The sequence below is a fragment of the Diceros bicornis genome, chromosome 6, assembly GCF_020826845.1.
Source record: "Diceros bicornis minor isolate mBicDic1 chromosome 6, mDicBic1.mat.cur, whole genome shotgun sequence".
NCBI classification, from domain to species: domain Eukaryota; kingdom Metazoa; phylum Chordata; class Mammalia; order Perissodactyla; family Rhinocerotidae; genus Diceros; species Diceros bicornis.
Window position 1 is genome coordinate 26432082 of NC_080745.1, and position 26121 is coordinate 26458202.

At 41.6% G+C, this 26121-nt stretch overlaps 1 protein-coding gene across 1 annotated transcript in view; it reads right to left on the reverse strand.

Annotated features, from left to right (window-relative positions):
- Positions 1-4177: 4177 nt before the first annotated feature.
- ABCB10 (ATP binding cassette subfamily B member 10) overlaps positions 4178-26121 on the reverse strand; it is a 35573-nt gene continuing 13629 nt past the window's right edge. The window contains exons 4-13 of the mRNA XM_058543073.1: positions 25478-25612; positions 23712-23858; positions 21486-21621; positions 16621-16716; positions 15161-15370; positions 12974-13053; positions 11308-11488; positions 8621-8664; positions 6830-6864; positions 4178-6054 (exon numbers count right to left, since the gene is read on the reverse strand). Of these exons, the coding sequence (XP_058399056.1) occupies positions 5823-6054; positions 6830-6864; positions 8621-8664; positions 11308-11488; positions 12974-13053; positions 15161-15370; positions 16621-16716; positions 21486-21621; positions 23712-23858; positions 25478-25612 (1296 nt within the window). The 3' untranslated portion in view covers positions 4178-5822. The remainder of the gene's footprint in view (positions 6055-6829; positions 6865-8620; positions 8665-11307; positions 11489-12973; positions 13054-15160; positions 15371-16620; positions 16717-21485; positions 21622-23711; positions 23859-25477; positions 25613-26121) is intronic.

Below are 26121 nucleotides of genomic sequence, written 5' to 3' on the forward strand. Positions count from 1 at the left end.
GTAACCCACCAGCCTATATAACTGCTATAAGCTCTTCTGCCCCCTTGAGATTGTTCTTTTGGACATGAGTTGGCCATCTTCCCTCTTGAAGTAGACATGGGCCCTACCCTCATGGAGATCACAGACCAATGAGAAAGACAGATACTGAACAAATGAACACAAATAAGTATATAACCACAAATTGAGATGTGCAGTGTGAAAGAAAAGAGCAGGGTATATGATAGAGACTAACTGGGGGTGCTTAATTTTGGAGGAAAATCTACGAAGGCCTCTGGGAGAAAAGGACATTTAAACTGAAACATGAAGCACGAGCAGCAGTCATCCAGGCAAAGAATAGGAGGAAGAGTATTTTAAGCAGAGGATCCTCAGGCAAAGGTCCTGAAGCAGCCAAGATCTTGGTGCATTCCAGGGACTTTAAACAAGCAAACCAACCTCAAATGACTAACAGTAGAGGAAATTGGGGAAAGAGGGGCCACGAAGGGCCTTGTAGGCTCTATAAAACAAGATCCTAGAGGAAACAGCACCCTCAAGCTGAGTAAAGAGAGTTTAATACAGGAATATTAGGGGTAGTGTAGAGCCCTGAGGCTCCTAACAACAAATGAGCCAAGGAAGGTGTCACCAGAACCTGAGAAAAAAGGCCACCTGCCAGAGCCATGGCCTTGGGTTGGGAGATGCAGCCAACCCATGGCATCCCAGGAGGAAGGAGACTGGGGATGTAAGTATCATGACCTCACTCTTCTCTTGGCCTCCAGCCACCTCTGGAGGCCAGAGTGTGAGGGAGGAGGACACTAGCACAGTCCATGGAGGGCGGCCTCCTGGAGTATACAGTGGAGAAGTTGGTGAGTGGAACAGAAGATATTCAGGACATACACCTTGGGGCAGCATGAGTGCTTCTTTACCACTCCCCAGAGTGCTACCTTTTCCTAGTGCCTGCCATGTCCTTATTTATCTTTTTACCTTATTTTAGTGTAAGTGTAGATACTTACACTAGAAATCTAGAAGACAGGATAGTGTAGTGCAGGGGCTCTCAAACTTAAGCATGCATCAGCAACACCTGGAGGGGTTGGGGTAAGCCAGATTGCGGAGCCCCATCCTCAGAGTGTCTGACTTGGTTGGTCTGGGCTGAGGCTTGAGAATTTGCATTTCTAACATTTGCATTTCCCAGGTGTTGCTGACGCTGCTGTCTGGGGACATTGCCATAACCACTGGCATATTAATTGAGTGTATAGATTCTGGAATTAAATGGGACTTGCTTCAAATCACCTTTTTGAGCCTCTGTTAAATTACTACTAGTACCCACTTGTTGTGAGAATTAGATAATATAGATATGACTACATTTGTGGATGTCAGAAAACACAACCACAGCAGAAAGGCAAACAAGCTGAAGAAAAAAATATTTCTAATGAAATAGTACTCTTCAAAGAAAATCAGTAAGAGAAAGCAAGCTACCCCAGTAGAAAAAATGGAAATGTATGAAGGGCATGAACTAGCACTAAATCAAAGACTAGAAATGACCAAAAATACATGAAAAGATCTTCAACTTCACTAGCAATTAAAGAAATTCAAATTAAACCACCCGTCAGCATTGTTTGCCTGTTGAATTAGCAGGAATGTTTTAAAAAATGAAAATAGCTCACGTTGAAAAGGCTGTGGGGAAATAGGCATTATTGTATACACTTCTGGTGGGATTACAAATTAGTACAGTCTTTTAAGAGGACAGTCTGTTAAAAAGTTTTATAATTTGTATATGCTCTTTAACTTGGCAATTTCACTTTCAGAAGTTATCTGAAAAAAATCAAAGAAATCATAAAGATATATAGGTAGTATTGTTTATAATAGCAAAGAATATGGAAAGCAAGATATATGTCCAATGATAGATTTATAGTATATTAACATTATAGAATGTTATATGATTAAAAAGAATACATGTGGATGTGTCTAATGAATACTTAAAGGTATAGGAAAATACTCTATCAAATAAAAAAAGCAGGTTGGTTAACAAATAGTATGTCCCATATAAGCCCATTTTTGTTTTATTAAAATAAAAAGAAAAATACCTCACAAGTATAGACATGTGTACATGTGTGAGATACTCAGCTCGTAGATGCCTCCTTCTGTACAAGCTTCCTAAAATACAGCCCTTTCAATTAAGACCAGACTTTGATTTATGTGGGACTAATCACTGCAACTGACAACAGGAAAGTAGCCAGAATTATTTCCTGCAGATGGGGTAGAACTGTTAGAATTCCATTCTCAGCAACACAGTAATTATGATATTATTAAAGTGGACAGGCAAGGGAACAATGAAGAACTCATCATGGAAACTACCCATGCCCAATCATTTTCAAGGCATTCTCATCTAATCGCAATGGAACGTTCTGAGGTAACTCAATTTCAGTGTAGTTTTTTGTGTGTGTGTGTGAGGAAGATCAGCCCTGAGCTAACATCTGTGCTAATCCTCCTCTTTTTGCTGAGGACGACTGGCTCTGAGCTAACATCTATTGCCAATCCTCCTCCTTTTTTTCCCCAAAGCCCCAGTGGATAGTTGTATGTCATAGTTGCACATCCTTCTAGTTGCTGTATGTGGGATGCGGCCTCAACATGGCCGGAGAAGCTGTGCGTTGGGGCGTGCCCGGGATCCAAACCCGGGCTGCCAGTAGCGGAGCAGGCGCACTTAACCGCTAAGCCACAGGACCGGCCCATCAGTGTAGTTTAAAAGCCCTTCAAGCAGTGAAGGATGCATATTGTTTTCACCAGTTCTGGGGTCTGCAGACTCTTTCTGTCAAGGGCCAGAGGGTAGGAATCTCCAGCTTGCAGGCTCTACAGTTGCTCATGAATGAGTGTGGCTGTGTTCTAACGAAACTCTGTTTATGGACACTGAAATGTGAATTTCATATAACTTCCATGTGTTATTAAATATTTTTCTTTTAACTTTTTTTAACCGTTTAATACTGTAAAAACCATCCTTAGCTTGCAGGCCATCCAAAACAGGCAGCAGGTGCAGCTTGCTGACTCCTGCACTCGCTTCGTGAGGGAGGCACAGCCAGCACCTAGCACAGGAACTGACAAAACAGAAGATGCTCAGTAAATGTTTATGGAATGAGTTGAATGAATGGAGACTGCCAAGGAAACTCCACGATGCCTCAGATATATAACCCCCAAAGGAATATTTACAGTGTAGTTTTCATGTACTTCTTTCATTAATATAATGTTTTGTAACATTTACATTTGTTTTCATCTATTTTCTAACAGCCTTGGCATTTTTATGGAATACAGTGGATTTCCCAAAATGCAGCCCCACTTTATAAAACTGCACTTACAAGAGTTTGGCCTATAATGGTTTAACTTGGGATTATTTCTTGGGAACTAGTCAGGTCCAAGGTCAGAGACCTTGCACACAGAGATGAGCCTGGGAGAGTGGACAACAAAATGCTAAGCTTATAAGGCGAAATTTTATCTTCACATGTAGGATTTCAGGTGATTTAAATCTTTTTTGTTTATTTTCTAAATTGCTTACATGAACATACATATCCTTCAATGGCTCTCCATGCATGTAGGATGAAAACTCAGATTTTCAGCATGGCATTGAAGGACCCCCATGATCTGGCCCATGCCTGTTCCCTAGTATCTTCTTGTATACAGCCTCAATGCTGAATTAACTTACAACTTGCCCATGCTTCTTTCCTCATCTGTGAGATGGGGATGACAGGAATTTGTTTAAATTACAGGATTGTCAAAGTATCAAATGTGGTAACATACGCAAACACTCTGGAAACAAAAACGTGGTACCAAACACAGTGTTGCCAACAACACCTCTGTGATACTGAGCTATCCTCTTGTAGTTAATTTGTGTCTGCCTTACCTTCCTTTCTAAACTAGAAGACCCCTGGGGGCAGATTCTGTGCCAGACAAGAGCACAATTCCTTATCCATGGTGGGGGTAGGGGATACTTATTTACTGAACTGAAGCAACTAAACAGAATGTTTATAAATAGTAAACAAATGAGGGCATTAACTATCTTAGATAAGGAGGAGAAACATGGAACTTGTATTTACTACTCACTTTTCTATATTTGTAATGTTAGTTTTTTCTTTATTTCTGAGTCTCTATAGCCAAATTCTAGCCAATTCTACTACTGAATATAGTAAAAAGTTTTACAAGAAGTGACAGACACAGCTGAAGTTCACTATAAATTTTAATCCATGATATAAAACGTTACCTAAAGACACAATTGAACATCTTGTATTAGAAAATAAAATATAATGATCAAATTCAATTTTGTAAATGCTTCTATGGCACAAAGAGATTTCCCCCAGATTCCAACCTTGTAATTGTGTTTCGTCTGCTGAGAACCACACCATAATAGCAAACTATAAAGAATACAAGTAAAGCTCGTTAAAATGATTGTCACAGAGGTACTGTTAACGATTTAAAGAACAATGAGTTCATTCATTCACTGAATTCATTTTATTCATTAAAAAATTCCCCTATGTAGAATGAAATATTCCATGCTTATCATGAAATAGTGGTTTCTTTTTCCAGTATAATCAGGGAACTAATGAATACTTAGTACATGAGAAATCTTCCATTTTAATTACATCAACATAGTTACTGCTTAGGTTCTGGCATCATCAATGTAAAAAAAGCACTTTTTCTTGAGGCAACAGCAAATTAACAGCACTAATATGAAATATGGCAAATCCAGTGGTTGTCAGCATTACTTTAGGAATTTATGGAATAAAAGAAAAAGCGTTATTGTGCTCTTTTCAGAAGAGTGACAAGTTCTTAAGGTTTCTTGATATTCTGTAGAATAGCAAGAATTCTAAACTTTCTTCAGATGTTTTAAGGTCGAAAATTACAGTTATATTATTTGGATTTTAGCCTCATTGAATGAAATTTCAAAAGTATTTACCTAATAAAAAGCTGTAAAATTTGGCTAAGAATTCTATATTTTTAAAAGATAATTTTCAAAATACATGCCTTTAGACAACTTAAATATAAAATTAATTTTTCCACCTTTCTTGATAATACTTGGCATTTCATGCCTCACTTTCCAAAGTATTCACAGAAAACAAATATGTGAATAATGAAAATAGAAGTTTTCCTATTCAAAGGATGGGGCTTCTCCCCTTTTTAAAACTCATCAAGCTCTCATGTGCCAAAATGTTGAAAACTGCACACATCCAAACACAGTCTCATCCCAGAGGAACACACTCCTAAACTCTCACACCTTTGAAGACACAGGAGATGGGTAATATAAATGTCCCCTTCTGGCCATGTGACATTAACTATTTCTGTATGCATATTAGTCAGGTTTGCCTCATGAGATTATTGGGACAAAAAAAGAGTTAGATTTTCATCTTCTATTACATTACCTAGTAAAATCAGACCCAAAGTAGGTAGAATACTACCAAGAGAATTACACAGTGATTGGCAAACTGGCCTAAAATAATTAGGCTTTTTATTTATAATTCCCTTTTAAAAGTTGTCATTTGACAACAGCTTCAATTTATTACAGCAGGTTAAAAAAAAAAATGAGGTTCCATGCTATATTAATTAAAATATTCCAAGATAAAAGAAAGTACAAAACCTGAAAATAACTTCAGTGCTATAGACATTTAGAAAGTTACAATCATTAAAACTGAATAAAAAGGTCTTGAGAATAGGTACATCTCAAAACAATATTTTACACTTTGGAAAAAACAGGCATATTTCAAATAACTTGTATGATTTACAGGTTTCATACTGTGTCAAGTTTTTTTTTTCCTGCAATGCTGTTTTGCTTTAAAGTCTTTGTATTCGGTTTACCAGTAATTGCTTCTTTATGCTAAAATAAAACTTTGTTTGTTCATTAATTTTCTGTATATCCCATCTGGTTTTGAAAGCAGTTCTTCATGTTTCCCACATTCAGTAATTTTTCCTTGGTCAAGAACAGCCACCATATTAGCATTCTTAATGGTAGACAAACGATGGGCAATAATTAACACTGTTCTTCCTTCCATTAGTCGATCTAGAGCTTCTTGTACAAGGTACTCATTTTCAGCATCCAGTGCACTTAAAAGGGAAACCCATGTGAGAAAGCAAAGATGTCAGTGCCACACATACTGTATACTCATATATTTCCTGTTATACATACAGTGGCCCTTCAATAGCAGTGACTTTTTTTTTTTAATATTTATTTATTTAGAGTGTGTGTGTGTGTGTGTGTGTGAGAGGAAGATCAGCCCTGAGCTAACATCCATGCCAATCCTCTTCTTTTTGCTGAGGAAGACTGGCCCTGAGCTAACATCCGTGCCCATCTTCCTCCACTTTATATGGGACGCTGCCACAGCATGGCCTGACAAGCAGTGTGTTGGTGCGTGCCCGGGATCCGAACCCCAGCTGCCAGCAGCAGAGAGCATGCACTTGACCGCTACGCCACGGGGCCAGCCCCAGCAGTGACTTTTTATTATGATCAAAATTGCAACTTCTTGGGTCTACTATATACATTTTATATTATAAAGATACTATTAAAAAGAAGCTTGGGACCTTTGACTTCCATAGAACTACTGTCACGTAAGCAGAACAGCATTCTGCACAGCTGCTGATTAGAGTGATCAGGGAGTCATCACAAACGTATCTGGATTGAAACTAGGACCCTCAATTCATGACTTAGCCTATCTACTGCCTCCCACTGCCTCCCATTATTAATTCAGACTTGGTCACTTTAAAGTGTAAGGGGGAAAAAGGCATTTTTAAGCTGTATCACTTTGAAGTACAGAATAATACGTTTTTGGTAAAGGAAGAATTTGGCTTAATACAATTACACATAGTATTAAGATATCCTCACCTGGTTGCTTCATCTAGTAGAAGAATTTTGGGATTCTGAAGAAGGAAAAACATTAAAAAGAAAACATAATTTTATTAGAAAAACACAAACTCTCAGTAATAAAAAGAAATGAAGTACTGGTACATGAAACAACATGAATGAACCTTGAAAACATCCTGCTATGTGAAAGAAGCCAGACACAAAATGCCACATATTGTATGACTTCATATGAAATGTCCAGAATAGGCACATCTATAGAGACAGGAGTAGATTAGTGGGGCTGTGATCAATGGGGAAATAGGGAGGGGTGTGTGCGTGACTGCTAAAGGGAATAGGGTCTCTTTCTGCGGTGATGAAAATGTTCTAAAATTGATTATGGTGACGGATGTGCAACTATGAATACACTAAAACCCACTGAATTGTACTCTTTAAGTGGGTGAATTATATAGGATGAGGATTATATCACAATAAAGCTGCTACAGAAAGAGAAAAACACAAACTCATAAGTGTCTGAGATAAGTACATACATGGAAGAGTTAGAGATGATTGTAAACCATTATCACAGTAATCATCGGACTGGGTATTGTTTATAGTAGTTTTACCCTGCTGGTCAGTCAACTAACAGTGCGAGGCGGGGATCTAAAGCGAGTGAGATAGAGATTAGACTCTCAAGGTCCTGCTTATAGTTTAGTTAGGAGTATCCCTTAAAACTGAGAAAAAATAAGAGTTAGCTGATGTACATAACATTAAATTCTAGCTTTCCCTAGGAATCCGTCCACAAGAAATGAAACATATGTCCACACAAAAACTTATACACCATTCATTCAGAGCAGTACTAGTCACAATAGCCCCAAGCTGGAAACAACCCAAATGGTCATCAACTGGTGAACAGATAAACTGTGGTATATCCATACAAAGGACTACTACTCAGCAACAGAAAGGGATAAAGTACTAACACGGGCCTCAACAAGGAGGAACTGCAAAGACCTTACACTAGTAGAAGATGCCAGAGGGAAAAGGCCACAACTTGTCTGATTCTATCTACCTCAAATGTGCAGAAAGGCAAATATGGACAGACATTTGAAAGTAGATCAGTGGTGGGCTTGGGGTGGGAATGCGGAAAGACTGAAAATGGCTGCAAGGAATCTTTTTATTAACAGCTGTGATAGAATTGTTCCAAAATTGAATTGTGCAATGGTTGAGAACAACTCTGCAAATTTACTAAAAATCACTGAAAAGTACATTTAAAACTGGTGAATTTTATGGTATGTAAGTTGTGCTTCAACAAAGCTGTTTTTTAAAAAATCACCTATAAATCTGAGGAGAGTAGTTATATGACAAAGGGGAAGGTTATCATTTCCTAAAAAACCCAATGTCTACGACTTTCAGCTGAAATGGCTTTTCCCTCTCCTCTGAGGAGTCCAGTATGTCAAATCCGTACTATTCAGTTTAGCAGTTGATTACAGATTATACAAGTAAGTGTACTTATTGTTTTGATACTTTGACATAATCACTGTTTCACTGGTTAAGACTGTATGCTTCTTGATGCGAGGTCCATGTGTTAAGCTTTTCTCCTCTGACAACCCTAGCACAGTACTGGGATCCTAATATCCAAGATATACTTGTTAAATTTGCAAGACATGCACTCAGTGGAACTCTCAACTCATCTTTCACCATAACTATCAACCATATACCTACTGTGCCCTCCAAAAAAAAAAAGGGAAGGGGCAGAAAAAAATAGTAAATTAAAATTGCAAGGACCCTAATTAAAAACAATAACAAAAAAACCCAGCCAAGTGGCTTCAGGCTTACCTTAAGCAGAGCACGGGCAATTGCAATCCGCTGTTTCTGCCCACCTGACAATGACAATATATTTTTTAAATTGAAAGTCTTAACAAAGATTCTTGGTAATAGGCTTTTCTGACAAGCCATGTGGCAATCTGAAGGTAGCTTCTTCCAGTTAGTCATAGCTGGGACAGATGGTAGAACAGAAACCTGTTTTTTAAATATACTGTCTCCTCACTGACCTCAAAATTAACAAAAACAACAATTATTATCATAGCTAACGTTTATTGAGGAGTTTCTATGCACCAGGCATTTTCTAAATGCATTACATGTATTATCACATTTAATCTTAAAAAAAAATCCTATACAGTAGATACTGTCATTATTCCCTTTTTATAGAAGAAAAACTGAGGCACAGAATAACCTGTCCAAGGTCCCACAGTTGGTAAGTGGCAGAGCTGAGGTCTGACCCTACACAGTGTGAAGGGCTATGCTTTTAACCATTACACATACTGCCCCCCTAACAGAATAACCAATGTAGCAAGGAAACCAGACACGCAAGATATGTACAGGTTTCTGAACATACATGAAACGGATGGGAGCAAAGGGCATCAGTGATGCTGGGATTTGTGATTCTACTGTTGAACCTCAGACCACTGCTCTTGACACCTTCCATTCCCGTCTCATTCTCTTCTTTGCCCTGCCCCAGGGAACAACTGGCACATATAGTAGTTCTTGTATATGTATGAAACTGGGGTAACAAATAGAGTAGGCCACTCTAACCCCAGCTTTTTGAAACTCAAATTCTACTAAAAGCAAGGGAGCCAACTAGGGGGTGGGAGTGGGGGCAATGTAGACAGGACAGACGGAGGTAAGCAGCAAGTCTGTGACACTCCCCCGCCTCGGCTCTGTCTCACCTCCCGTCCCCTTTCCTCAGGGGCACAACTCGTTACTAACTTAGAACTGCTCAAGTCTCAGCGGTACTCAGGACTCGCTCCTTCCAACTTAGTCAGTTTAGAAAACTTAGTTCTATTTTTGGTGGTGAAAACACTCCTTTTCAGTTGATTTTATTGGCTGAACATCCTTATTGACAGTAATTGCTAGACATCATATCATTTCATCTAAAAGAAGTCCGTCATTTACAGCTGAAATGTGCGGTGCTGCTAAAAGCTGTCCTCAAACACGCAACCCCGTGCTCACAATGGGGGAAGCAGGGAAGGCCCTTTCTCTCCGAACATCGCGTGCTGAGGGGGCCTGAGTGCTCTGAGGGAGGTGGGCAGAGCCAGCTGAGGGCTCTGGTCAGCTCTGAGAATCCTCGGTGCCAATCAGTGCACTGGGAATCTATGCTAGATGTCCTTCTGTCTCCCAGAAAGCATGTGTGGATTGAAACCTTTGGTTATTTCACTCTGAAATGGAGCGTGAGAATCCCGGTAGAGGGAAGGACACGTGGAATCTGTTCCGAGGGGGAAGGTGATGTGCTCGTCGGACAGAGTGCAGGTGGCTCCCAGGCCCTCGCCTCAGTGCTCAAGAACTTCAGCAGGAGCAGCTTAAGCTGGTTCTCTGCCCAAGGACGTGTTTCAGAGATGTGGGAGCAGTTCACTTTTCCACAGCAATGTGCGACTCTACCCCTGCAACTTTCCAAATCTATCAAAAACATTTTCTCCTCTAGTGCCTATAGTTTAAAAAAATCATACACAATAAACTTAAAACACTTTTTGTGTTAAATTTTCTGTGGTCTAACTTCAAGCAAAAAGTTTGGAGTTGGAAGGGACTATTGCTCTTGTCCAGCCTGGCAGCCTTCACTCTGACTTCCTCTGCTCAGACACTTCCAGTGACACAGAGCTCATCGTGGAAGGGAGCACATTTCAACATTTGTATTGAAAAAACGTCTTTGTTAACCAAAAATCTATTTCTCTTTATGTTCTACTCATTGGTCCCACTTTTGCACTCTAAAGCAATAGAAAATAAGTTTTCTCTTTCCCTCCCAAAAATGCGGCACCCATAATGCACTACCATCCACTAGATGTGCTCTGATGTCACAGGGAATAGTGACTGTGCCTCGACTGTGCGTCCTCCATTCGTCTAGTACCGGGCACGGCAAACGACGCTGTGGGCCACTCTGGACCAGGGCTGTTTGTCATGGCCCTCAAGCTGAGAGGGCTTCTTGTACTTGGAAAGGGTTGTTAAAAAACACCCAACAAAGAATATGTGACAGAGACCACATGTGGCCCATAAAACCTAAAATACTTACTCTCTGGCCCTTTATAGAAAAAGTCTGTTGACCCACGGTCTAACATATAAAGTCAACGTGGGGAATAAGGCACTCTTTCAAGCTCTGTTCCTGATTCTGTTCCTGAATCACAGTCCTTGCCTCCCTGGACAAATCATCCTGCCGCCTTGTATCTGCCTCATTTTCTACAACTTTTGACAATCTCGAGTTGCCAAACACATCTTTTCTCAGACGAGAAAAAAGCTGCTGTGGCTGAGTATGACTCAGCGGGACACTCAGCGGGAATCTGGGAACACTTCTAGGGTAGAAAGTGAAGGAACCTGGAGAGCTGTCCACACACAAAAGGGATTTTAGAAAGGGGAAAGGCTAATTTCATCGACTCTAGAGATAAGAGCCTAATTAGAAAATAATACTGCAATATGAAATGTTTGGAGAGTTCTTTGGAGTACAGAGTTTTTGCTAAAAAACTGTAACAAAAAGGTACCTGAAAGGAGCACGCCCTTTTCTCCAACCACCGTATGGAATCCCTGAGGGAAATTTCGGATGAAAGCAGCGGCGTTGGCTACATCAGCCACTTTCTCTACCTGCTCAGCAGTCACCAAAGAAGGGTCGTCTGCACCATAAGCAATGTTCTCAGCAATCGAGCAAGAAAACAAAATTGGTTCCTACAAATTGGAAATAAAAAATATTCATTGCAGGGGCCGGCCCGGTGGCGCAAGTGGTTAAGTGCGCGCGCTCCGCTGCGGCGGCCCGGGGTTCGCTGGTTCGGATCCCGGGCGCGCACCGACGCACTGCTTGGTAAGCCATGCTGTGGCGGCGTCCCATATAAAGTGGAGGAAGATAGGCACAGATGTTAGCCCAGGGCCGTCTTCCTCAGCAAAAAAAGAGGAGGATTGGCTGATGTTAGCTCAGCGCTGATCTCCTCACAAAAAAAAAAAAAAAAAAAAAATATTCATTGCAAATTTCAAAACAGACTTCAAGTATGTCTAATAAATACAGTGGAGCTTAGTACTGTTCTTACATCTAAGAAACTATTAAATTGCTCCCAAAGAATATATACTATTTTCTTGGTTCTACTTCCTCATTCTCCATAAATTCACCCAGTAGATTTTTAAAAAATTCATATTTTACCACAAACAGGATTGACTTCATCTGTAGTTCCCACCACACTGAAGGACATGAGATCCCACAGCAGGTACCCACACAGTGCCTGGCATACAGTAGGCACTTTGTAATTCGAGTTCCCTCCCTGAGGAATTGAAAGGCACTGGAAGACCCCAAGCCCATCTGCATTTTCCAGCTGCCTGCCTCCCACTTAGGACAAAGGGGGAATGCAACTCTATCCATTACTTTTTGAAATAGACACAAACCAGATGAGAACATGACATCTGACAGAACCTTGTGGAATGGTCCTAAAAAGCAAATAAACTTCCAGCTTCTTTTCTCCATCCCTAAATAATATGCACCACTGATATCCTTACACTACGAAGCAACCCCCAACACTGCCCCGCTGGCCCCTCACCCAGTGGAGTGGGGGGAGGGTAGGGTCTGAGGGGAAGTTCATTAGAGGGAGAGGCTCAGAAATGAGGGGAGTTCAGGTTTCTCTGCTGTGCACATAGCCTGGTAAGAAAAATATAAACAGCCGTGTCAAAATTTCGCTGCACCAACTGGTCTTATGAAAACAGCCTCATCAAAGCGACCATATTACATCGATATTCTGCCTTGAAATCCACAACCTCTTTGCAAGGAGACTCTGGCTCTTGCCATAGTCTTTGCTCACTTGTCCCTGAAACCTATTATGCAAAACAGTAGACTGTGCTGGTAATGAAAATGGGAACTGGGGAAGAGTCAGTAGAAGCTAACAAGTTATATCATTTTCTCCCCATCCTCTAGACTACCTGCATTACAAAATCATGTTGGTCCCCAGCTTTTGATAAAAAGTCAGTGCTTCACCTGGTTCAAGTGTTTAAGGTCTTTGGGAAACAGCACTATTTACAAACCTAAACAACCTGCCATGTGAGATTGGTTTAATACATCTGGAAAATTCTCATTCCTTTTTTTTTTGAGAGGTTCAAGACCAAGAACAAAACAAATGACAAAAACAATTTTAAGAGAAAGAGTAACACGGAAATGGTGCCCTCTCCTCCTACCTGATTCACTGTCCCAATCTTGGATCTCAGCCAGACTGGATTTAGCTGACGGATATCATGGCCATCGAGACTGATAGTTCCTTAGAGAGAGGAAAGGAGAGAGTCACTGAGCATCATGGGGCCAATGACTAATGTAAACATAGAGAGGATCTGGTGGGAAAATTCCAGACTCAGTTCTTTAAAGAATAAAAGTATACTCAAAATCTCTAAACAGAATCTAAAACCAACATATTCCACAGAATTTCAGAGCTAAAAGGGACTTTCTGGATCGTCCATGTCTACTCTCCCTGCAGTGGCGAGCTGACCAGCCCTCGGGTTCACCCACCCAGATCCCCTTCCTGCAGAGGTCGCAGAGAGTGTCCCTAGAGTGACTCAGGCTCCACAAGAAGATGCACCTGTGCAAAGCTTTGACTCGGAAGAGAGGTGAGAGAGGGGCAAAATGAGGGGAGGTGTCCATTTGCTGGCACAAACATCGGCAGAGGTGTCACAGTTCTGAAGCTGGTGCCCATGACGGTGGCTGCCTAATTCGGCAGCATCCTGATCATGTCAGCATCAGCAGCTACCTTGAAGGCTTGGTTCTGCGGTGAAGTTCTGGGAGGTGTCCTGGAAGTTCAACCCTGCCAGTGATTTCTGAGCTCTTTTATTACTCCTTAAAATATCCCTTCCTGCATAAACTTAGGTGGAGAATCTGTTACTTGCAACCAAGAATCTGACTGATACTGCGGCAGAGCTTTTAAATAACCAGATGTAACTGTGACCTTAGGTAACAGAAATAATTCTACACACTGAGGGAACTCAGTAATGCTTGGTGACGATGACGATAGTGACTAACATAGGAAATGCCATTTCTTTTCAGTTATCAGTGTGGAATTATACAAGCCAGTTGTAGATTTTCATAAACTGGCAAAAACTTGAGGTCTTTGACTTAAATGTGCAAGTGCCTTACAGGCAGGAATTGACGTGTCATTTCTTTCCTCCTTGATCTATTCACTGTGATGAAGAAACTACAGACTCAATAGTGGGACCTGATTTGCATCCTCCTCACTAGGATTTTTCTAAACTCAGAATTTTCTAGAAAGTAGAGAGTGAACCAATACAGTGACTCCAGAGGCAGTGTAATAACATCCATTTTAACACAGCTGGTGATTCTGAGGGTCAGAATCTGTGAGTCAAATAATTATCCAGCACATAACCAGCTCTCATATTGTTTTAACCAAAAAGCACAGGTACAAAGACCAAAAGACATATTCTTTTTAAATTCATGATTTGATTTTTATTAACAGTTGTTTTCTTTCTGAGGAACATCATTGTTTTCTCAATCCAAAATTAAATCAATATATATGGAATATCTACTCCAGGCTCTGATATAAAGAAGGATATAAACTTTGTATCTACGTGTGGTAACGGCTGTTAACAAACCGTGGTGATCATTTCTCAATATATACAAATATCGAATCATTATGTTGTACAATTTGAAACTAATATAATATTTATATCTCAATATAACTATATATATAACTAATATAATAATTATATCTCAATAAAAAAGAGGATATAAAGAAGTAAAATAATATGTTCTTTGCTCTAAAAAGATGCTATAATCCAATTAAAAATAAAATAAAAACCAGAATGAGGAAAATCCATTAAGAAAATCTCCACTACCTCAAAGTAGCTTCAATGGAGCAGTCACACGGAAGTGAATCACTGACCATCAAATGACCCGTTTGTGCACAGACGCCCGAGCAGCTCATGGGCAGAAGCAGTCAGAGGGCTTCTAGGGAGCTCCTCGGGTCCCACACAAGCTTGGTAGTGGGCACAGAGGGGTCCTTATTCCACAGGAGGCACCTTCTTGTAGTTGCTGAGCAGCCTCCCCCGCCCCATCCCAGGACGGGGGCGCATCAGAAGGAGACACCAGCATGGGAGATGAGTAGGTAGAATTCAGGAAGTCACTCTGGACTTGAAGAGGTCAGACATGAAATATACAAAATGCCTGACGGGGCTTCTGTACGAGCTGTCATACCCCTAAAGGTGACACTTGTTTAAGGGATTTCTTTCCTGGGAAGAAACCCTCAGGCACGCAGAACTCTCGCATTACAAGGTCTTGGCCTAATATGATACTCTCTCAGGACACAGGAGGAAAAGGGCTCAGGGGAGTCCTCCCATCCTACCATGTGGTGAACCACTCACCAGAAATGGGGTCATACAGTCTCAGCAGGAGGGAAACCACTGTTGACTTGCCAGAACCACTCGGGCCAACCAGTGCTGTGACGGATCCCGATGGGATAGAAAGGCTGAAATCCTGGAATATGGGTACCTCCGGGCGAGCTGGATAGGCGAAGTGCACATTCTTAAACTCCAAAGAACCCTGGAAACTCTTCTTGTTCAAAATGACCCCCTCTGAAACAAGACAGAACCCTTATTACTTAAGACAAAGATCAAACTCCCAGCTGAACTCAGTTCTCCCACTTGTCTGACCATAGGTGACGGCCCCAGCACAGCTAGTCCTGGAGTATGAGCTCTTCACGGGAAAGTCAGGAAGCGGCCTCTGTCTAACACTTACCGGGGCCTGCCCTGCCCCAACTCTGTACAAGGCACTGTACCTAAGCGGTCTTGTTTGATTCTCCCAGACCTGAGAGGTAGAAGTGACTGTCCACATTTTACTGACAGGACACTGAGGCTCAGAGACAACAACCTGCCTAAGCTGACGAGCAGTGGAGGCAGCTTCCACCCTTGGAGCAGCCAGGCTTCAAACCCAATCGCCTTCTCCCTATGCCACTGCCTCTGTAACTCCCTTGGTCCAGGGTTTATCTTATCTACTCTAAATAAATGTCCTCAGAGAATGATGATAAACAGGTGGGCGTTGCACAACTGCCACGGAGCTAGAGGGGGTCAGAGGTCTGTTCTGTCCCAGTGTCACCTCACTACTGACTTGGCAAGAAGCTGCTCAATCTCTCTCAGTTGGGCTTATTTCCTCCAGCCTATCATACTGGAGAATACTGGGTGTTCACTTATTGACCTGGGCTGACCGACAATGTCCTGGGAGTCAGTGAGTGGCTGGGAGTGGTCGCTGCTCACAGCCACTTCTCCTGAGCCTGCACTCCTTGGCCCAGGCCACACAGCTCCGACTACTACCTTCCAGGGAAGCTGTTGATAAAGGAGCCAGCTCTAGCCGGTTAGTACCAGCCTCCCTCACCCCACCCCCAAAAGCCAAGAAATTTAGAGGCTTTGATATGTGTGATCCCTCTTTCTTTCCTCCTGCCACACTCCCTCCTAACCAAAAACATCAGGGTCACTAAGGAAGACAAAGCTGGTGCACTGGCCGGACCCTTCCTATTTGCACCCCTGGACTGCATTCGCTTCCCTCCTGCCATCGGTGGTAACAAATCACCTGCAGGGGGTAAACAGTGGACAGCACACCGTGTGGTCAGCCTCCACGCTTCCAGGGACATCCTCAGGCCCTGCAGCAGCGCCCGGAAACTGTCTTTCCTCCCTCACTGCCTGCCCCTCTGATGACCCTGTCCCTGCCATGTGGCAGGGATGACATCCTTGTCATTTTCGTCCTTCACAGGTAGGGCAGGGAGCTGGTCTACCTGTCCAAAGCCACATTTGTTTAATCCCAGCAAAGAACAAACCCATTTCAGACCTACCATTAAAAGGAACCTCAGGCTCTCTCTCAAGGAGCTCCCAGAGGCGTCCCCCAGCACCCAATCCTTTCATCAGCTCCGAGTAGAAAGAGCTCAGACCTGAGAACAAGAAGCAAAGCCATAAACACATCCATCACTAGTACCAGGGAACTGCCACCTGGCGCTCCCATCCCTCTGGGAACAGTAACAATAACTTGCTTTTAATATAAAATCGGTTATTTCCAAAAAAGGATTTGAGGCAGCTACCTGGGAATCCATATTCAGAATTCCTTCTGTCTCATACCCTTATTTTCCTCTAGCTTCTCCTCCTCCAATTTCATTGATTTCTAATAAGGATTTAATGTTTGATCAGGGAATTTACAAATGCATATAGTCATACTAATCAACCACTGAATTAAAATCACAGTGTTACAGAGAAAGTCTACCTAGTCAAAAACATAGCAATACAAATAAAATATAATGCTCATTCCATACTTTAAAGGAATATAAAATATCCCAATATTCATTTTAAATTCATATCCACAAAATCAAACCTCCCTTTCAGGCACTCAACAAATAAAACTTTCACTATCCTAAAAACTGAAAAGGAATTTGGTAATGTTAAATATTCCAACAATCTCTTCTTAAAGTCACCTTTGAACTGTGATTTAATTAATGACTTAAAACAAACAAACTCCAAGTACACTGGTCCATATCAACTGTCAGAACATACATTTATAACACTTTCCGTCAGTGAGGAAGCTGAAACAATACAATTCAAATATTCTTTCTAAGGTATATTTGTGCATATATTCATGGATATTTGTGCAAGATACAGTGGACTGAAACCTTCAGATTGAATTAAAAATGCATTGGGCAGGGACAGACCCACATAAATATAATCAACTGATCTTTGACAAAAGAGCAAACACATTGTGTTGCCTTTGACAAAAGGCCTTTGACAAAAGGCAACACAATGGAGCAAGGACAGTCTTTTCAACAAACGGAGCTGGAAGAACTGGACAGCCACAGGCGAAAAATGAATCTAGACACAGATCTTACACCCTTCTCAAAAACTAACTCAAAATGAATCATAGACTTAAATGTACAACACAGAACTATAAAACTCCTAGAAGACAACATAGGAGAAAACCTAAATGACCGTGGGTTCAGTGATGACTTTTTAGACATAATAACGAAAGCACGATCCATGAAAGGAAAAACTGATAAATTAGACTTCATTACATTTAAAAACTTCTGCTCTGCGAAAGACACTGTCAAGAGAATAAGAAGGCAAGACACAGACCGGGAGAAAATATTTGCAAAAGATGTTTGATAAGAGACTGGTATCTAAAATATACAAAGAATTCTGAAAACTGAACAATAAGAAAACAATCTGATTACAAAATGGGCAAAAGACCTGAACAGACACCTCACCAAAGAAGATATATAGATGGCAAACAGCATATGAAAAGAAGCTCTGCATCGTATGTCCTTAGGGAACTGCAAATTAAAACAACAAGATACCACTACACACCTATTACAACAACAAAAATCCAAAACCCTGACAACACGAAAAGCTGGTAAGGATGTGGGAGCAACAAGCACCCTCATTCATTGATGGTGGGAATGCAAAACAGTACAGCCACTTTGGAAGACAGTTTGGCAATTTCCTACAAAACTAAACATACTCTTACCATATGATCCAGCAATCTCGCTCCTTTGTGTTTATACAAAGGAGCTGAAATGTATGTTCAGACAAAAACCTGCATATGGATGTTTACAGCAGCTTTATTCATAATTGTCAAAACTTGGAAGCAACCAAGATGTCCTTCACTAGGTGAATGGATAAATAAACTGTGGTACATCAGACAATGGAATATTGGTGCCAAAAACAAATGAGCTATCAAGTGATGAAAAGACATGGAGGAACCTTGAATATATTACTAAGTGAAAGAAGCCCATCTGCAAGGCTACATACTATATGATCCCCATTATATGACATTCGGGAAAAGTCAAAACTATGGAGACAGTGAAAAAGATCATTGGTTGCTGGGAGTTAAGGGGAGGGAAGGATGAATAGGCAGAGTACTGAACATTTTTAGGGCAGTGAAACTCTTCTGTATGATACTATAATGGTGGATACCTGTCATACATGTGTCCAAACCCATAGAATATACAACACTAGAGTGCGCCCTAATGTAAACTATGGACTCCGGGTGATGATGTGTTAGTGTAGGTTCATCAAGTGTAACAAATGCACCATTGTGGTGAGGATGTTGATAGTGGGGGAAGCTATGCTCGTGTAGGGGCATGGAGTATGTGGGAAATCTGTGCTTTCTGCTCAATTTTGTTGTGAACCTAAAATTCCTCTTCAAAAAAAAAGTCTATTAATTTAAAAAAGAAAGAAAGAAGTAAAGGGATGGGAAAGAATTAGAGGCAGTTCAACATAGTAAAGCGTTTAGACTCCGAAAAACAAAAACAAAATGGCCCTGAATTAACAAAATGTGGCCTATTTATACAATGGAATATTATTCAGCCATAAAAAGGAATGAAGTACCAATTCATGTTACAACGTGGGTGAACTTTTAAAACACGCTAAATGAAAGAAGCCAAACACACAAAAGCCTTATATTATATGGTTCCACTTATATGAAATACTTGGAATAAGTACACAGAGACAGAAAGCAAATTGTGATTGCTAGGGGCTGGAGGAGGGAGGGGTAATGGAGATAGACTGCTTGACAATTATGGGGTTTTCTTTTGGGATAATGAACATAAATAGAGGTAGTGGTTGCACAACACTATAAATGTTACCTTTAAATGGTTACTTTCATGTTATGTGAATTTCTCCTTAATAAAAAAATAAGAAAAAAAGACAAGGGGGTTCAACAGGAAGATGTAAGAGCATTCTCTGGTACAAAGTAACTAAGTGTGCTTTTTTTCAAACAGCACTTCTGACCGTCTCTCAGGAGAGAATGTACATAGAATTTTTTTCAGTATGTTGTTCTAAGCAGAGACCAACCTATAAAAATTCTTATTTATTTAATAAATACAATAGGATTTCTTTTTTTGTGTGTGTGAGGAAGATCAGCCCTGAGCTAACATCCATGCCAATCCTCCTCTTTTTGCTGAAGAAGACTGGCCCTGGGCTAACATCTGTGCCTATCTTCCTCCACTTTATATGGGACGCCACCACAGCATGGCCCGAGCAGTGCCTTGGTGCGCGCCCGGGATCCGAACCCGGGCCCTCAGCAGCGGAGCTCGAGCACTTAACCGCTACGCCACAGGGCCGGCCCCAAAATAGGATTTCTTGCTTGCAGATTTATCACAGAATTAAACAGCTTCACAGCAGCATTTAAAATCCAACTCAACTTGTTGAAATAAATTCCCACAGCCTCAGGTACCTGTGTAGGTTGTAAACGTGATGGTGTAAACTCTGGTGCTAACAGTCCCTACAGATCTACCCACACTTGTACTCCTCCCTCCATTACCACAAGGCAGGTATGGTAAAGACAGTTGCCCAGAGTTGTACGAGAGCCTGTGGCTAAGAAAGTCGAGTTACCCCAAAATCTTGCACACAGAAGGCCTCAGCAGCACCTTCTGTAACCAGAGGACTAGAACTGTGTTTCCAACCTATTTCTGTGCAAGACACAGTTGCGAACCTGTCAGGACAAAAGCGAGGGCAGACAGAGGTGGCTTCTTTCAGGTCAAGGAGTATGGAAAAAAGCAGGTGGGGGAGAGGAGGGACTAAGCAAGATCAAGTCAACTGTGGCAGAAAACACAAGATTAGGGGAGGCCAGGGAGGAGAGCTGACTGGTCAAGCGTGGAATGTGAACAGAAAGGCCAGAAAGGAAAGTGGTGGCAGGCAAGTCCACTCAGAGGCAGGACAGAAGACCTAAAGGAACATGACCACACAGGTGTGGGACCCTACAGCCCAGCAGCCTCAACCCAGGGCACGGACAGAAAAGAGCAACACCGTCATCGTGGGGTCCTCTCAGGTTGTTCTTCAAGACCAGCCAGCAGAACTAAAGTGCTATTTTTAGGGATCTCTGGAAATCTCAGTGCAGAAAATACTGTCGTTTGCCTGCAGATGTCTAAGGAAATGCCTCTGCCTTTAACCAGTAGACACATAACCCTGAAAATAAAAATCTCGGGTTGAGGTGACACCGTGGGATACCTGAGTTCCAAGTTCCGTTCATCAGATTTCAAGCTATTTATCTAACCTTTGTGTCTCAATTTTCAAAAGGGAGGATAACAAAAAGCAGGAAATCATTTGCCCCTTGTTGGCTAGGCCACAGGAAAGGTACAGAAAAGAGAACTCCACAGACTTCACACAGCCTTGCCTCCATGGACCCTGCTTCCCTTCATCCAGGAATGGACAATAAAAGCTGAACTCTGAGAGATTACTGACAAAAGCAAGCAACTCTATTTCATGCACTTTATAATAAATACTCCTTGATTGTTCACTAGTTTTGAGCATGATTGACTTTGTACAAAAGGAATTTCATTCCCCAGTGATTTGTCAATCATGGAACTATCCCCACCATGGGACTGCGGGTTTCCTGTATGCACCTGCTAGGCACCATCCTTCCTCCTCCCTGCATCCATTCTATGACCAGAAGGAACAAGCTGCCTTAACATGCAGGTTGGAAAATACTGCTCCAGCATGACCCTGAGCTCAGCGAGCTACAAGAGGCCTGCAAAAATCCTCAACTTCCCAACCAAGAAACTGCTCACCTATGCGGGAGGATCACACTCATGCCTTTATTTTTTCTTTCAAAGTCAGGTTGGAATAACATTCTAGGAAATGTTTTTTCAGTTGAAGTTAACTGATGAGAGGTGGAGTAATGCGAAAGTTCAGTTTTCAGCCTATTTAAATTATATACCTCCGATGCTTACTCCAACCCAGAAAGCATACATGAGGAAGGAAGAGAGTTCACCCACTGTCATGTGGGCACTGCCCATCAGCAGCCCTCCTTTGTACAGGACGGAAAGCACAATTAGGTTCCCGGAGAGCCCAGTCTGTCAAATGAAGAAAACACAGAAGTTAGGTGGGAACAAAAGTCCCAAAACGCAAAAAGCATTAACATGGCCTATAATTTCCTTTGCGCATTTAACTATCACAGCAAGATTTCTCTAAAATATTAAGTTTTAATCTAAATTTAAAATAAAAAAATACTTTTGAAATATTGCAATATTGAAGGAAATAATCTCATCAACATGAAAACCTAGAAGCTAAGTCACCCATCAGATTCCTATTTTACTCAATCTACTCAGTTTGCAATGGAGAAAAATAATATTAAGGATTCCTTCTCTAACTAGAGGAAACAGATATATATCTGGTATATGTGTTTATATATTGTTTTTTTTTTCCCCCCAAAGCCCCAGTAGATAGTTGTATGTCATAGCTGCACATCCTTCTAGTTGCTGTATGTGGGACGCGGCCTCAGCACGGCCAGAGACGCGGTGCGTCGGTGCGCACCCGGGATCCGAACCCGGGCCGCCAGCAGCGGAGCGCTCGCACTTAACCGCTAAGCCATGGGGCCGGCCCCTGTGTTTATATATTCTAATGTGACGCACTGAGCAGAGACTGGAGTGAGAAGTTAAAGCCTTATATCTCTATCTGCTTTGACCTTTGTTAGGTGCGTGGTCTCTGGTAAGTGCTGTCTTCTCTGGGCCTCTGTTTCCTTATTTGTTAAATCATGGCCATTATTATTATTATTATTTTGAAAGTGACAGTTCACTTAATTCTGGCAATAAACTGGCTTCCAGGGAGAAAGGACCGTTTAAAGCTCTGTGTCAATTGCTCGGCGATTATGAAACTCATGCTATGACTAATCCAGTGGCCGAACCTATGATTATCTGACATAATCAAAAAATACACAGTGTAACAGGCTCTTTGCCTCCCATTAAAGAGAAGTCAGTTTGTGTCTGTGCTACACTACAGAGGACTTCTCCTTTTCTAGATCTCCTCTCTCTATGAAAGAGAGTAAACATTTATCTAATGGTTTCTGAATTCAACTCAGTGTCCTGGAAGCTACGCAGGCTAATTTTCATGGATGGCTCAAGGCTTGGGAATTGCAGTGTGTTGCTTTACATAACTGGAAGTACCATAAAGGCCTCTGGCCTTGAAGACTTTCCTTCAGTGATTTGCATATCCTTGTCTGTACTTAGTGTCTATGATTAGACTACAGGCCATCATGACCAGCCTACAACTTCCCAAAGTTTCTTTCTTTATTTTTGGACATTTCATAATTTTTTTTCTCTTAAGAATACTTTGTGAATGGTAACTAAAACCCATTTGTAACAAGCACCTATAGACATCCCAGTTTTAAAAATCAGGAAGTAAAAAATTATTTCCCAAACTCTGAGGTCACTAACATTGTTTTTGGAGAGAAGTCTAACAATCTCTGAATGCTTGCCATCTCCCAGCCTCTTTCAGAGAAAAACGTTCGTGGTTCCTATGCACTGCGCAGCCATGTTTTTCTTTTCTCTCTCTTTTTTTAAAATTTTTATTTAGTTTATTTAAACTAAAAAAAAAAACATACACAGTTCACCCATTCAATAATCATGGCCATTATCGAATCACCTCTACAGCTCTTTCCAGTTTGAACATATTATGAATTTGCCCTTGTGGTGATTTTCTAGTTCAGTGTCCTATTTGAGTTCATTGTGATCAATTTTTTATACTTCCTTCTTGAAATACACTGAGTATTTCAGTTAATCCTCAATGGGTCTCAAACTGCCTGCATCAGAATGACCTGGAAGGCCTGTTAAAACTCAGATTGCTGGCCCCACCCCAGGGTCTCCAGTTTAGCAGGTCTGGAGGGGAGCTGAGAACTGGCCTGTCTAACCAGCTCCCAGGTGAAGCAGAGGCAGGTGGTCTGGAATCAGTGCCTCATCCCATACTGTTTTGGTCTCACCACCCACAGTCTTTTCTTTAATTACATTTACTTGTTTCCTCCTCTTTCACAAAAATATTTTAAGGGAGGTAATTCTTAGTCTTGAAGTAGAACAGAATTATTTTCTATTTATAGCAACAGTCACAGAATAAAAATCTCTCCCAATCATAACATTTACCCTTTTCACTCTTTCCAAAATGATCTACTTACTGCTCCGAAGAAGCCAGCCCGAGCAAAGGCCTCTTTCCTTGCTAATTGCATCACCTGGTCCACTTTGCTGGTGTACTTTTCTATTTCAGTCATTTCTTTCCCAAAAGCTCGAACAGTTCTTATATTTCCAATACGTTCCTCAGCTAGCTGGGAGAATAGTAAATACATTTCAGGAGGAGGAAGGTCACATGTCAAGATTTCTTTTTTTTTTTTTTTTGTGAGGAAGATCAGCCCTGTGCTAACATCTGCCAATTCTCCCCATTTTTTTTGCTGAGGAAGACTGGCCCTGGGCTAACATCCGTGCCCATCTTCTTCCACTTTATATGGGACACTGCCACAGCATGGCTTGCCAAGCAGTGCGTCGGTGCACGCCCAGGATCCGGGCCAGTGAACCCTGGGCAGCCACAGTGGAATGCGTGCACTTAACCGCTTGCGCCACTGGGCCAGCCCCAGGTCACATTTCAAGATTTCCAAAGGCAAAATTAAAATGTGGTTCTCATTTTTAAGACACTGTCAATGGAAATGGGCTCGTGATACATGACTAAGTCAAAAACAGGTTACAGAATATGCAGAACTATCCGATTTATGGAAACAAATATCTGTCTATACACACAGAATACACACACACACACACACATATATATATATATATGTATATGTAGATAGAAAGATAAACAGAACGGTAGGTAGATAGATGCAGAAATATATACATTTTTTTTTTTTTGGAAGGAAGGAAGGAAGATTGGCCCTGAGCTAACATCCATTGCCAATCCTCCTCCTTTTGCTGAGGAAGATTGGCCCTGAGTTAACATCTGTGCCCATCTTCTTCTATTTTATATGTGGGATGCCTGCCACAGCATGGCTTGATAAGCAGGGGGTAGGTCTGCGCCCGGGATCCAAACCTGCAAACCCTGGACTGCCAAAGCAGACCACACGAACTTAACCACTATGCCACCAGGCCGGCCCCCAGAAACAAATTTTTATGCAGAAAAAACAGATAGATAAAAAGGACAGACTCCAAAATGTTAATAACGTTAATTCTAAGACAGGATTATGCGTGTTTTTTTTTTAATATATTCAAATTTTCAATTATAAACATGTATGGTTTCTGTAACATGAAAATATAACAATTATTTTTAATTTTTAAAAAGACAATATTGGACAGCATTGCAAAGCTACCTTTATTAATTAATGAAAGCTAAAGTGTCATCCTGAAACTATTTTCAAAATATAATTAGCTTTTTCATCCTATAAGAAACAGCAATGGGGGCCGGCCCGGTGGCGCAAGCGGTTAAGTGCGCGCGCTCCGCTGCGGCGGCCCGGGGTTCGCTGGTTCGGATCCCGGGCGCGCACCGATGTACTGCTTGGTGGGCCATGCTGTGGCGGCGTCCCATATAAAGTGGAGGAAGATGGGCACCGATGTTAGCCCAGGGCCGTCTTCCTCAGCAAAAAAAAGAGGAGGATTGGCGGATGTTAGCTCAGGGCTGATCTCCTCACCAAAAAAAAAAAAAAAAAAAATTAGAAACAGCAATGATAAAAAGTAAGAAGTTCATACAATGTTCAGTCAGGTTAGATCTACTCAGAGGTGTGAGTAGTAACCTAGTCTAGAAGGCAGAGTATTTTAGGTTTCTAGGATCTTGCAGTCTAATGTAAGGAAAAGTAGGTACTTTTTGAAAAGCCTAAGCACATCCTCAGGGTCTGCCCACTGGTACCTCGGCTCTGAGCTCAGTCTAGTAGAGACCATGAGGGTGGGGAGGGGCCTTTACCTGAGCGGCTTGTGCCAGGGAATCCTGTGTGACTTTGGTCAGTTTTCGTAGATATCGTCCATAAATCACAGCGAGGATGGATATTGGAGGTACCACGCTCAAAACGAAAGTAGCCAGATGAGGTGAGACAAAAAACTGTCAAAAACAAAAGCCAAAAGGTGTTTGTTACACAGAGTAGCAAGAAATTCTCCTTACCTATTGTCAAGGTGTGTGTGTGTTTAAATTAATAGGCTGGCTTGAAGGTGCTGTCTCAAAGCTGCACATCCTGTTTTGGTGGAACTTTTCAGATATCTTCAATCTTCATAAAACTCCATGAATATTCAGCATGCTACACAGGAGCAATGTGACAGAGAGTGGCTGACGAAGGGGTGGAAATATTTTACCCTCCAACGCTATACCATTGCTAGTACCATGATTTACCAATGCTGTGCACGTCAGACCAGGCTGTTCAACAACAGAGAAGGGGGAGGTTGGAGAGGTGTGAAGGAAGAAGGCCCATTCTGCTCCACACTGGCCAGACCACACCAGGAATTCTGTATTCAAGCCTGGATCACCTCAGGGGCACTGAACAACCAGAGTAATGTGTCCCAACGAAATGACCAAGATGGCAAAGAGACCAAAAAACCCCACATCATAACACAAAT